The following is a 14,405-nucleotide window of genomic DNA, read 5'->3' on the forward strand; positions in this document are numbered from 1 at the left end:
GCCCACCAATGGTAGCCACCTGAATTTTAACCAATACTACCACTTCTCCAGCACGAATGCCAGAAAATTACCCCTTTATAAGTGGACGTGACACTCGTCTCTGACAGTGTTCTAGCAGTAGTGGACACCAAAAGATCCTGAGTAAGATCCCAGCAGAGGGGTCGAAACGTCTAACATTTTAGAATAAACATGACGCGCCCTAATGACCCAGAAGATTTTAACTTCAGTGACAACAGCCACGAAAGTCTGCAGACTTACACAAAAGGCTACTTCCTGTTCTTCGACTGGAAGAAGATACCAGCAAATTTGTATAGCAGAAAAAGGGGAAATGAATTAAAATAAAGATGACAATCTATCACCACCTGGTTAAGAGGTATTAGACATATTACAAAAAAAAATGAATGTGAAGAATTAACCAAGTAGGAACATAAATAACAGTGATGAAAATTGTGAATCTGAGTGAAAATAACTGAGACAAAAATGAAAGGGGCAATGAGAACTACAGCACTGATTGAATTTAATAGTAGGTAATAAAAGAAAGCTACCATGGATTAACACTGAATAAAAAACAAAAGGTTGGAAACTCAAACACAATAGTTATATTAACAACACACCAACTAAATGTAAAATTGTTTTATGGCCAGTGGAGAAATGTACAACAGAACATTTTGGAAGCAAACTTTCATTCAATGGAAACCAAGGTGAAATATTATGGAAGGAGAATGTCTGGGAAACATAAGAAGAGCAACATTTTTAGAGCCATTTAAGAAACAATGTTATCATGTAGCTAACTTGAGTGCCATTTCATAACCTTAATGTTATACTGTGCTGCACAGCTGAAATTTATTCGCATAATTAATTATTACAATTTCTGGCTTTTAATTAGGAGCTTTCACTTGCCTACATATATAACACAACTGCCTAATACTTACCAACATTATTATTATTATTATGGTTGTTATTTCTTTTTGGTGCCTGTGTTGTCTCGTCAAATCCTCGATCACCATAGTAACCTCTGAATCCCTGTCTGTTTAGTTTCGAATTCCAGGCTTGACATTCCACTGACAAAATCATACCTAAAAATAGAGATTCTGTAGTAAATTTCAGCTGCAGCTGCAATTATCAGAACAAATTGCAGCCAAGAATAGCACCTTTGTTGTTTTCCTTCTAATTAGACACTGGCACTTAGCATGCCACAACTTACACTTAGCATACATAATGACCTTGCCACCTCTTAGTATCAATTAACACTGATCTGTCTCTACTTGGAGAGCAGATGGTACTTACTACTAAACACAGAGGTGGCTGTATATAGCCACTTTCAGTGATCAAAAGATTACTGACACAGAGCTTTATATACCAAAATCTTTCTTTGGGCAGTTTTATTGGTTACCTGGATAAAAAAATGAAGAATGAACACATAATTAGCACAACACTGGGAGACATAATGATCACCAATTTGTTATATGGTCATCTAAAAACACCATTCATAGCCACTCAAAACCTTAATCCCTTTTACCGGTTTGGATTAGTTACAGCTTCATGAGTTAGAACCAAGACATAATGTTCTCGTTCCTTCATATCAAATGTTTACTATCAATTCTGTTGGGTCTCTTTAGCTCAATGAGCTACTTTCATGGCTGCAGACCTGCATCTTTGACAACACCATGAGAACCTCTATTCATAATGAATAAAGCAATCACCAATAAGAGTTCCACTTATGCATCTACCATGTATACAACACCAAAAACTCTTACCATGAAGTTTTACCACACACAGACATCAGTGATGAGCAGTTTCTCAGCCAGCACTCTGAAGCCCTTGCCAAAGCAATGCCTTCACATGGAAGCTCCAGGGAGCCTACTCAAACTTGGGCAGGTGGGGGTGGAGGGGTGGGGGGGGGTGAATTACAGACATGGGGAGGAAGACGGTGTCACAAAATACTCCTGACAGTGAATCGGGGACATGCCACAATAATGATTTTTCTTTCTTCTCGGCTGAAATATACTACCCATAAGCAGTACTTCACCTACAGTTTTTAATCATCAATAACTTATATTGAATAACATTCATATAATTTACACATTTTGAAATATTAAGTATTTTAAAATTTGTGATTTACAAAACTCAAAAAAATTAAATTTCAATGCTAGGTTAAGAACACTTAAAGCCCCGAGGTTTAATAAAATTCCTAAAATTCCCTAAGATTCTCCCGATTTTTCTAAGGAAAAGGCAAATCCCTGATAATTCCAGGTTTTCCATTAGAATAATCATCATGGGATCTATACTTCGAACACTGCCTGCAACAAATACTCTCTCAATCCACCCACACCCAACAACCAGTTAAAGGAACACCCCCTTATTTCCCATTGCATCAGCAGTGATAAGCAATACTTCGATGCCTTGCCAAGGCCTTGACTGACTGTCACTATAGTCAAGACCTGCTCCACAAATTTCCCATACTCTACAATAACAAACCCTGAACATTTCTACTGAAACTGTTGAGAAAGGTGCAAGCACATGGATTATGTTCCCAGATATGTGAGTGACTTGGAGACTTCGTAAGCAATAGAACCCAATATGTTACCCTCAATGGCGAATGTTTGTCAGTAACAATGGAATCGTCAGGAGTGCCTCAGGGAAATGTGATAAGACTGCTCTTACATGCATAAATGTACATAAATGAACTGACAGAGAGGGTGACCAGCAGTTTACGGCTGTCTGCTGATGAAGCTGTGGTGTACAGGAAGGTGTCATTGTTGAGTGACTGTAGGAGGACAAGAGCATGACTAAGACAAAATTTCCAGTTTGTATGATGAATGGCAGCTTGCTCTATATGTATGAAAGTGTAAGTTAATGTGGATGAATAGGAAAAAGTCCTGTAATATTAGAATACAGTATTAGTGCTGTACCACTTGACACAGCGATTAAATATCTAGGTGCAATGTTGCAAAGTGACATGAAACTCAATGAGCATGTCAGATTCACAGTAGGGAAGGCCAGTGGTACACTTTGTTTTATTAGGAAAATTTTGGGAAAGTGTGGCTCACACATCTATGGAGGAGGTGGCTTATAGAACACTTGGTGACTCATTCTTGAGAACTGCTCGAGTGTTTGGAATCCCCACTGGGATAGATTAATGGAAGACATTGAAGCAATTCAGAGGCATGCTGCTAGATTTGTTACTGGCAGGTTCAGTCACACACGAGCCTTACAGATATGCTTCAAGAACTCAAATGGGAATCCCTGAAGGGAAGACGACATTCTTTTCGTGAGATATCATTGACAAAATGTAGAGAACTGGTGTTTGAGGCCAACTGCAGAATGATTCTACTGCTGCCAATGTACATTTTGTGTTAGGACCACGAAGACAAGATGCAAGAAATTAAGGCTCATACAAACACTTTTAGACGGTCATTTTTTCCCCTCACTCTATTTGCAAGTGGAATAGGAAAGGAAATACCTACTATTGGTACGTGGAACCCTCTGCCATGCATTGTACAATAGCTAGCAGAGAATGTATGTGGATATAGTTACAAGCAACACAAAATGTGCATTTCTGATACTACTGATCATCACCTGGACAGTAATAGCTTAATCTATCATCTGCCAAGAAACAGCTACCTTCCACTGTCCCCTGAAAATAGCAATATCCTCACCAAATCCTTCCCACCTCTTCCAAAGCACTATTCCAGTACCCATAGACCCTATGAAATATTTTGCTTCTTCTTTATGTCACTTCTACTTCCAAATCACTATCACATGACAAAAATCCATGTCTAGGAGCTTGGTATGAGATACATCGCTTCTTCATATTACACTTCAGCCCTGACTCAGTTGTATTATATAGGCACTACCAAGTGGAGGACCCACCTGTGAAAATAGTCATCTTATTGACAATTGCACTGCCACTACTCCAGTCTTTTATGAATGGGTGTCAATATCTGGCCAAGAATAACTATACCATCTAGTGGTAGACATGCCACTGAGCACAACATAGTTAACTGTAATGGCCATTTCACAAACCATTCCACCAGGAAATCACCCTCATACACCATATCCGCTGAAACTTCCTGGCAGATTAAAACTGTGTGCTGGATTGAGACTCGAACTCGGGACCTTTGCCTTTCGTGGGCAAGTGCTCTACCAACTGAGCTACCCGAGCACGACTCACGCCCCGTCCTCAAAGATTTACTTCTCCCAGTACCTCGTCTCCTACCTTCCAAACTTTACAGAAGCTCTCTTGCAAACACTTTGTAGCTCAGTTGGTAGAGCACTTGCCCGCGAAAGGCAAAGGTCCCGAGTTCGAGTCTCGGTCTGGCACACAGTTTTAATCTGTCAGGAAGTTTCATATCTGCTGCAGAGCGAAAATCTCATTCTGGAAGCATATCCTGTGAATCATGCAGATGGGAAATGCACCTAACATATATCATTGGTTCCACTAGCCCCTGTCCCATACCAGTCTCCATCTATTTACAACCCCTGGCCTCACTCTCCCTCCCCAATCATCATCTTACTCCTAGCTCCCTAGTTTCATAGGTCTATGTATCCACTTCCACACTTTTTCTCCCTCTACACTGTATTAGCCACTTGCCTCTTGTATTACCATGTGAACTTCTACCCCAGCCTACATTTAGAGCAAGTTTTCTCTGGTTCTATACTCTTATGCCTTCCCTTGCCATTATATGCTCCTAGCCATTGCCTCTGCCTTGACCATAGCTCCCACGCATGCACTTCATTCAACACAACTCTTCACAACAGTCAGGTAATAGTGCTGGGTTATTGTAGTTGTGAATATGTGGCAAGAAGTGCACGGATTACAGAACTATGAGACTCATGTCTCATACTGGCAAAGCTATTGCTTATGTATTTCTGGTAACAATGGAAAAAGAAAAGATAAAGAAAAACTCATCACAGAAGTAATCTGGATTCAAGAGAGATGGGGAAACAAGAGGCACCACTATATGTGGGAGCTGTTGTTGGAAATAATTACGTAAGTCAACTGAGAGATGTGTGTTTCATTGATTGGGAAAAACCTTTGAGTGAAATGATGTTTTACTCTAGTGAAAGAAATAGGAATAGACTGGAAGAACAATATCTAAGACTGAGGAAGCAGCTGTAAGAATGCAAGATGAAGGAATGAATCAGATAATCTCCATGCAGCAGCCTTGTCCCCAGCTCTTTTTAATGTCTATGGGAACAGATATGGGATGAAGCTTTGAATGAGGGAGGAGGGTGAGGGGAGGGGGGAGATGGGGGAGAGAGGGGGGAGGAATTAGTATAACCATACCAAAGGCAAAAAGTAATTAAAATAGCAGAGACTTACAATTGGTTAAAAATTGGACAAGTTAACTTCACTTATTTGGGAAGGATACCTTATGCTAATTGAAGCTGTACTTGAAAAATTATGAAGAGATTATCGTATGGAGAGCGAGTATTTAGAAAAATAAGAGGGTTACTAGTAATAGTAACAATAGGAATTAATCCAACAAAGAGATTTAAAAGTGTTTTATTTGGCTGAACTTAAACACGTCTCAGAAGCATTGATGTTAATGAAGAGAGGTGTAAAATATGTGGAAAGGTTTGAAATTAAGCTATGAAAAAGAGTGGAAAAAATTACATAGGTTGAAAAAGGAATGAAGAGGAGGAAATTAGTGTTTAATGTCCCGTCGACAAAGACGTCTTTAGAGACCGAGTGCAAGCTCGGATTAGGGAAGGAAATTGGCCATGCCTTGTCAAAAGATACATCCCAGAATTTGCCTGAAGCAATTTAGGGAAACTGTGGAAAATCTAAATCTGGATGGCCGGACCCTGGGTTTGAATCTTTGTCCTCCCAAATGTGAGTCCAATTTGCTAACCACTGCACCACCTTGCTCGGTGGGAAAGGAATGAAGATGCATTTGAAAGAGCAAATGAAACAAAAACTCTCCTGAAGCTTCCTGGCAGATTAAAACTGTGTACTGGACCAAGGATCGAACTCTGGACCTTTGCCTTTTGCGGGCAAGTGCTCTACCATCTGACCTACTCAAGCACGACTCACGGTCCACCCTCACAGCTTTACATCTGCCAGTACCTTGTCTCCTATCTCCCAAACTTCATTCATAGCAGCGCACACACTGCTGCTGAGTGAAAATCTAATTCAAGAACTCTCCTGAACATACCTCAAAAAGGAAAGTGAACTGGGCCAGACATTCTATGAAAAACTGTCTGAAAGATAAAGAGAACCATTGAAGGAAAAATAGAAGGGCAAAGAAGCAGAGTTAGAAGATAATGGGATGCTAGCAGATTTGAGGGTGACATATCTTACAAATAATTACAAGAAACAGCAAAACATTAAGGAATATAACACCGGAGAGGATAAAAGTCAGCTGAAACCTGTCTTTTGACAGATTCATTGATGATGATGATGCTGTAAGCATCCCACTGTGCTCCAGGGGAAAAAAAGAAGTTTTGAAGTTGAACTCTCATTTTCCAGTTGTTTGTGCATGTACCTCCTGATCAACACAGTGAGTGTGAGTGACTGTCTTTACAAATTTCATAATTGGAAACAAGAAATAGCTAGAATGGAAAGTGTGAAGTACTGGTGAACATAAAGCAAGAAATGCAAAAAGATGTATTCAGTAACTACAGTCAAGAAAAGCAAAGGTTACTTCATGTATAGTACAGTAGAGATTTCTCTAGAGAGAGAGAGAGAGAGAGAGAGAGAGAGAGAGAGAGAGAGAGAGAGAGCAGAACCCCAAAGCAATCACACACTGTAAGATGCAGTTAAACTCACTACTGATGAGCTATGAAATGCATTCTGAAATGTTCACTCAATGCTAGTGATCCCATATTGACTGTATTGTAGTGGTCACATCTCTAAATAATCCATTATTCTGACACACACCACTCGGTTGGTGCCCTTACCACACAATGACAAATGTTCTAATAAGCTGATGAAAGCTCAATGTCAAACAGGGAATGAATTGTGCAAACTGAGTGTAGACAAGGAATATGACCAGTTCAAATCAAAATATCATTTTTCTGCATTTTTACACCAATGTAATGCAACATTAACGGTAATATCAATAGGAGCATTTTCAATCAAGTTCAAGAAAGTAGAAGGAGAAATAGACACCTCTCAGAGAAAAAACGTTCCACTGGGCTGATTCACAAGGGCACATAAAAAGTAAATGCCTCCATTGCTGATTCTGTGCAGCCTAATATTAGTCAAGCCCTCCCCCCCCCCCCCCTCCCCTGTACCACTAACACTTAGAGAAAGTGTTTGACAATGTTGACTGGAATACTCTCTTTCAAATTCTGAAGGTGGCAGGGTCAAATACAGGGAGCAAAACGCTATTCACAATTTGTAAATTGTAATAAGAAACCAGATGGCAGTTATAATAAGAGTTGAGGGGCATGAAAGGAAAGCAGGGGTTGGGAAGGGATTGAGACAGGACTGTAGCCTATCACCGATGTTATGAAATCTATTTTTGGAGCAAGCAGTAAAGAAAACAAAAGGAGAAACTTGGAGTAGGAATTAAAATCCTCGGAGAAGAAATAAAAACTTTAGGTTTGTCAATGACATTGTAATTCTGCCAAAGACTGCAAAGGACCTGGAAGAACAGTTGAACAGTGTCTTCAAAGGAGGATATAAGGTAAACACAAACAAAAACAAAATGAGAATAATGGAATGTAGGCTAATTAAATCACTTGATGCTGAGGGAATTAGATTAGGAAATTAAAGAAGTGTATGAGTTTTGCTATTTGGGAAGCAAAATAACTGACGATGGTCGAAGCAGAGAGGATATAAAATGTAGACTGGCAATGACGAGAAAAGTGTTTCTGAAGAAGAGAAGTTTGTTAACATTGAGTACAGATTTAAGTGCCAGGAAGTCTTTTCTAAAAGTATTTGTATGGAGTGTAGCCATGTAAGGATGTGAAACATGGACAACAAATAGTTTAGACAAGAGAATAGAAGCTTTCAGAATGAAGTGCTACAGAAAAATGCTGAAGATTAGTTGGGTAGACCACATAACTAATGAGGATATACTGAACAGAAGGTGGGATTGGTTGGCTGGGCAAGTTCTGAGGCATCAAGGGATCACCAAATTAGTATTGGAGGGCAGCGTGGAGGGTAAAAGTCCTAGAGGGAGACCAAGAGATGAATACACTAAGCAGAGAAGGATGTCAGGTGCAATAGTTACTTGAAGATGAAGAAGCTTGCACAGGATAGAGTAGCATGGAGAGCTGCACAGGATAGAGTAGCATGGAGAGCCGCATCAAACCAGTCTCTGGACTGAAGATGACAACAACAACAGCAATGACAACAACAACATCCGTAACATAGTGACAACAACTTTGCAAAGGTTGAATTTTTCTTACAGTTTAAGGGAGACATTTTGAACTATACCCATTCGTAGTGGATACTATCTCAAATGGGCCTACGCCACTGTTACAAGACTTTCATTCATTCTGAAACATATTTCGCCTAATTTCTTTTGCTTGTTTAAAAGCCAAGTATTAATCAGTCAAAGACACTCATTCATGCCGATTCTGGAATCCCATCATTTTCTCGCCCCCCCCCCCCCTCCCCGGCACTGTTTCCACATTAGCTGTCTTGAAATCTAGTGGAGCTTTCTCTACAATTGAAGACAGACATAACAAAGTTCAATGAAATAACTCATACATGCTCTCATAAACTTGCCAGGTTGCTATACACTTGAACGAGATAACTGATTCAAAATATACAAGGGCAGTAACATTTAAATTAAAACACATGCACTGCTAAATATGTAAAAGTCTAAATACAGAGCAATAAGTGTTTATTGGTACAAGCAATAAAATTAATACTATTACCTTACACAACATGCAACATGAAAATTCTAAGCATAATCTAATTTACTCCACACTATAAAGTACCACATCCATCCATTTCAGAAAGATGAACAGGTGTTTATGTGTAATGCATGATTTTCCGCACGGTGACGTAGCCACCTCTGTTGTGTGGCCACACAGTTCTATTTTTGTTACTAATGTAATTTCGCCGAACAGCTCATCGCAATAGCCACAGCGAGTTCACTCTATTGAATGGCCAGTTGGGAAATATAAGAATGGATTCTAAACACTAATTTTTTTTTCTTTATGGTGTGCGCGCGCCTGACGACAAAAAATCTGACAGAACAGCAAAACATACTTACACATGCATAGCAACAGAAATATAATACTGAAGCGAATCATTCTCCGCTTTGTTAGCGAAGCCGCACCTTACGATGCTGCTAACGCGAACAACTCTCCCGATTAGCGTCATGTACCATTGTTATGTCAAAGTCCTAAAGAAAAAGATATTACAATTAAAACATGTCAGTATTAACATTCTTACAAAAAACAGACTACCAGACTAGTTAGCGTAGGGCAAATTAGTTCCGCTCTCTACCTATGAGTCTTCGACGGTCTTTCGACAACAGCGTTGTCAGCACTCCGTTCTCACGTTGGTACTAATAACTTTGTACTACTACTGTAGCTTTTTGGTGGCGCAGTATGACAGCCTGCTGTATGACGTCATTAAAAAAACGAACATCATGAGCAGAACATCCCGTTTGTGTAGTTAAATAATTGTCTGCATAACAATTACATCAAGCGTGACATGATACGCCTTATTACGAGAGGAAAAGTGAACCAAACACCACTGTCACAAGCACACCGTGGGAGTGTGTGCAGTCAGGAAGAGTAAACGTTGCTTCCGTAATACAACCATAACAAACAAGCACGTGCAAAGTTCATATCAAAATAATGTGAATGAAAATTGTTTCAAATGAGCTATTTGTATTTATGTATTTAGAATATCTCGGCATTGGGGCACGAGAAAGTAAAAGCTAAGAATTATTACTGAAGATAGTGAGTTAGGCTGCTGCTGTGCAGACAGTTGTCGATTCTGCTGTTGATATGGAAAACTGAGTCACCTGTAGTTGCTCTCCGATCATATGACTGTTTGAAGTCCTGAATTCCGTTACTTGGATTTGTTTACTGTTCATTCTATTGGTATCTGGACACTGAGGACGTCTCTGAACGGCTTGTCAAAAGAGAAAGAGGGATGGTAAGTGGTGAAACTGGAATTTTGAAGTAATTAATGACTAGACATTATGTTCTTTTGACAAAAGTTTGGATGCAGCTGGAATATTTTTGTTTTATGTTTTTCGAGCCGAAACGTTTACGAATGAGTGACAGTTTTGGGTTTAGTGTTCAAAGAGATCATTAAATTGTCTTAGAAAACATTGGTGTATTAGCTGTCAAATAAGGAAGCAGTCGGACTTGGAAGGATTGTCACCTTTGCATTACCCCATAAATTTATTGACTCATTGTTCAAAGGTAGACATGGCCGTAAAAACATCTTGACTCTGAAAACATTTGATCAGTTATATTGTTCTGTTTTACAGTATAACGCCTGCCTATCCGTAAGACAGACTTAAAAATTTTGGATCCCCAGATTAATTTCAGAGTTTCAGACGTGTAAAAATTCGTTACTACTAGAAGTTCCGTCGTCGTTCCCATTGAAATATATGAATCATCAGATACAGCTAATTGAAAGCCGAAGATTAATGACAGAGGGACTGATTTTTTGATAAAGGTTTTCAACATCTACTTAAACATGTATTTTGCTGGCAAAGCATGCTAATGGAAAAGGCTGTATAATATTGTAGGTAATTATTCATCGAACTTGTCAAGTATTTAACAGACACTTTTATGTCATAGATTATGCTGACCCAGATATGAGCAAATGGATGCCCTCCATTTTTGTGGTAGAAATAATTTTCTGCGTTCCAATTGGCAATAATAAACATTGTTGGAAAATGTAGTGCCATTTCTGTTAGAAAATACCTTATGACAGAAGTAATTCAATGTTTGTCGTAGACTTCCAATCATTTATTTATCTGTGCGCATGATCTACAAAGTGTCAAACACATAATTGTGATACAATTCCTCAGCATACAGGTGCAGTGGTTGAAATCACCAGCTATTTAACTTAAGCACATTTTAAATGTTGTATGAATGCACCTCCTGGTCAAAGTTTTGAGACACCTCATGAAGGGGTTGTGTATTTTTGTATGACAAGTAATAACTGAGCCACAGTATTCAGTGTTGTAGGATGATTGCATTTAGATGCTGTTGTGTTACTATTGTGTAAAAGACAGTACAGTAAGCAGAGAACTGAAGAAGACACTGTGGACTAATGTTAAGAAGCCATTCTGCTCAAATAAACTACCACAGACTATTCTGAATGTCAGTGCACTGTAGTTAGTTGGTTGCAAAAGCATGGTGCAGTAGCTGTTATGATGTGGAATTTGTCAAGTGCATAAGAAATGCACATGTGAAACAAGATTTTTTTTAATACAGAGTTAAAGAGTAATATTTCTATTATCAACCCCATTCCTTTAAATGGTACAATATGCATATACTATATTTATAGATTTCTTTATTCCTACCCAAGAATTCATCTAAGGTGTAGAAGGAGTTGTCAAGGAGATATGATTTCAATTAATTTTGAAGCTATTACTTCTGTCTGTCAGACATTTTATTACATCTGGTAATTTGTCAAAAATTTTTATAGCAGCATATTTGACCCCTTTCTGTGCCAAAGATGAATGTCACTATTGTTTTTAAACTGGCCCTTGTTATTGAGAACAAATTCCATTAGTGAGTAAATGTACTGTGAGGCTGTTGTAAGAATTCCCAATCTTTTAAAAATATGCCTACAAGATGTGCAACTATGAACCCCACACATTATTCTAACCACTGTCTTTTGAGCAGGGAATACTTTTTGCCTAAATGTTGAGTTACCCCAAAAAATTATTCCACATGACATCAGAGAGTGAAAGTATGTTAACTTGGTAATTTCTATATCCTCAAAGTTGGCAGTTATTCTCATTGCAAAAGTTTCTTAATCTAGTCGCTTTAAAAGATCCAAAATACGAATTTTTCAAATAAGATTGTCATCTATATGTACACCCAAAAACTTAGTATGCTCTACCTTGTCTACTGACTTCTGTTGGGTTATATTTAATGAAGGAACTGTACTTTTTGCAGCAGAAAATTGGGTATAGCGTGTTTTTTTCAATTTGCAGAAAACCAATTAATGACTTTTCCAAAGACTTTATTTGTATCATTTTCAATTGGAGTTCTAGATTAATAATGATGCTTGTATCATCAGTAAACAGTGTCAGTTCAGCTTCCTGTTTCAGATAGGAACGGAGGTTGTTCACATATATCAAGAACAGAAGGTGACCCATGATTGTACCCTGTGGAACACCTAATGTAATTTCACTCCAGTTAGATGAAGTGGCAAACTTATTTAAATTGCTTGGCCCATATAAGGAAATGTTTTGCTTCCTGTTCTGTAGGTTGACTTAAACCACTCATATTCTATTCCATTTATACCGTAGAATTGTAATTTCTATAACATAATGTCATGGCTCACACAATCAAATGCTTTGGACAATTCACAGAAATTTCCTATTGGTGACATTTTACTATTTAAAGACTCCATTATGTGGACAGTAAAAGTGTATTTTGCTGTCTCAGTGGAACAGCATTTTTGAAATCCGAAATGTGATTTACTAAGTATCCCATTACTGTTGATATGGCTAACCACTCTGGAATACGTTTACTTTCTCGAAGATTTTTGAAAATGCTGTAAGCAAGAATACTGGACAATAATTATTGACATCTGTGGTGTCCCCCTTTTGTGTTGAGAGGCCTGACAATGGCATATTTTAACCTGTCTGGGAAAATACCTTGAGTTAGTAATGCATTACATATGTGACTTAGAACATCAGCTGTAATTGCTCGACATTATTTTAATATATTATTAGACATGTTATCAACTCCAACAGAACATTTATTTTTCAAAGATTTAATAATTTTACTTATTTCACAAGAGGCTGTTAGGTGGAACTTAATCTGACTAAATTTTTCCAAAACAGGTTCTTCCAGGCTTTTTCTTTTGAACTATTCTCACCAATTTTTTCTCATACACTTAAGAAATGGTTGTTAAATACATTAGCTACTTGTGTACTGTTGGTTAGGATGGTCTCGTTCTCTGTAATAGTAATACTACCTACCCAAGTGGTTACTTTTCCTGTCTCCCTTCAAACAACATTCCATATTGATTTTATTTTGTTGTTGGAGTTGTTAATTTCTTCTCTAACATACATGTTTCTTGATTTCCTTACAACTTTTCTTGGTATGTTACAATAATTTTTATATTGTAAAACTACTTCTGGATCCTTACTAGTTCTTACTGTCTTGTATAGTTTTCTTTTTCTTTCTGAAGACACTGTGTTCCTAGCAGTGCATGTTCGTTTGCCAGACATGTGATAATGCACAGTTATGAGCTTGGTTTATGGCCATGTAACTTAATTAAATATTATTTTGCAATTATGGCAGTATGCCCTGTTTCAGAGGATCATTCTCAGCCTTCAAGGTCCGGGCAATCGCAGAGGGTGGGCTTATTGGTAGTTGGGAGCTCCAATGTTAGGCGCGTAATGGGGCCCCTTAGGGATACGGCGGCTAAGGAGGGGAAGAAATCCAGTGTGCACTCCGTGTGCATTCCGGGAGGAGTCATTCCTGATGTGGAAAGGGTCCTTCCGGATGCCATGAAGAGCACAGGGTGCAGCCAGCTGCAGGTGGTGGCACATGTCGGCACTAATGACGTGTGTCGCTTTGGATCTGAGGAAATTCTCTCTGGATTCCAGCGGCTATCTGATTTGGTGAAGGCTGCCGGTCTTGCTTACGAGATGAAGGCAGAGCTCACCATCTGCAGCATTGTTGACAGAACCGACTGCGGACCTTTGGTGCAGAGCCGGGTGGAGGGTCTGAATCAGAGGCTCAGACGGTTTTGCGACCGTATTGGCTGCAGATTCCTAGACTTGCGCCATAGGGTGGTGGGGTTTCGGGTTCCGCTGAATAGGTCAGGAGTTCACTACACTCAGCTGGCGGCTACACGGGTAGCGGAGGCTGTGTGGCGTGGACTGGGCAGTTTTTTAGGTTAGAAGGCCTCGGGAAAGTGCGGGATGGGCTGCAATGTCAAAGGGTGCTTGGCAATTACAGGACGTGCTTGGATCAAGGAACAGTCGGAATTTTAGTTGTAAATTGTTGTAGTTGCGCTGGAAAAGTCCCTGAGCTTCAAGCGCTAATAGAAAGCACAGAAGCTGATATCGTTATAGGTACAGAAAGCTGGCTAAAGCCTGAAATAAGTTCTGAAGAAATTTTTACGAAGTCTCAGACGGTGTTCAGGAAAGATAGATTAGGCAGAATTGGTGGTGGAGTGTTTGTGTCTGTCAGTAGTGGTTTATCTTGTAGTGAAGTCGAAGTAGATACTCCGTGCGAATTGGTGTGGGTGGAGGTTATACTTAACAGCCGAATTAAGT

The 14,405-nt window shown here is 39.1% G+C and overlaps 1 protein-coding gene and 1 long non-coding RNA gene across 2 annotated transcripts in view; one reads left to right on the top strand and one right to left on the bottom strand.

The window, feature by feature from the left end:
• Nucleotides 1-986: 986 nt before the first annotated feature.
• Nucleotides 987-9,502, bottom strand: LOC126355478 (uncharacterized). Its single transcript, XR_007565502.1, has 3 exons — nt 9,416-9,502; nt 9,180-9,311; nt 987-1,076 (listed from the first exon to the last, which is right to left on the bottom strand). It is a non-coding gene; the product is annotated as an uncharacterized LOC126355478 (long non-coding RNA).
• Nucleotides 9,503-9,669: 167 nt separating this feature from the next.
• The window catches only part of LOC126355471 (ras-related GTP-binding protein C), a 91,746-nt gene continuing 87,010 nt past the window's right edge, over nt 9,670-14,405 (top strand). The window contains exon 1 of the mRNA XM_050005789.1: nt 9,670-10,075. Within this exon, the coding sequence (XP_049861746.1) occupies nt 10,073-10,075 (3 nt within the window). The 5' untranslated portion in view covers nt 9,670-10,072. The remainder of the gene's footprint in view (nt 10,076-14,405) is intronic.

Source organism: Schistocerca gregaria, chromosome 1, assembly GCF_023897955.1.
Source record: "Schistocerca gregaria isolate iqSchGreg1 chromosome 1, iqSchGreg1.2, whole genome shotgun sequence".
In the NCBI taxonomy this organism is placed as follows: domain Eukaryota; kingdom Metazoa; phylum Arthropoda; class Insecta; order Orthoptera; family Acrididae; genus Schistocerca; species Schistocerca gregaria.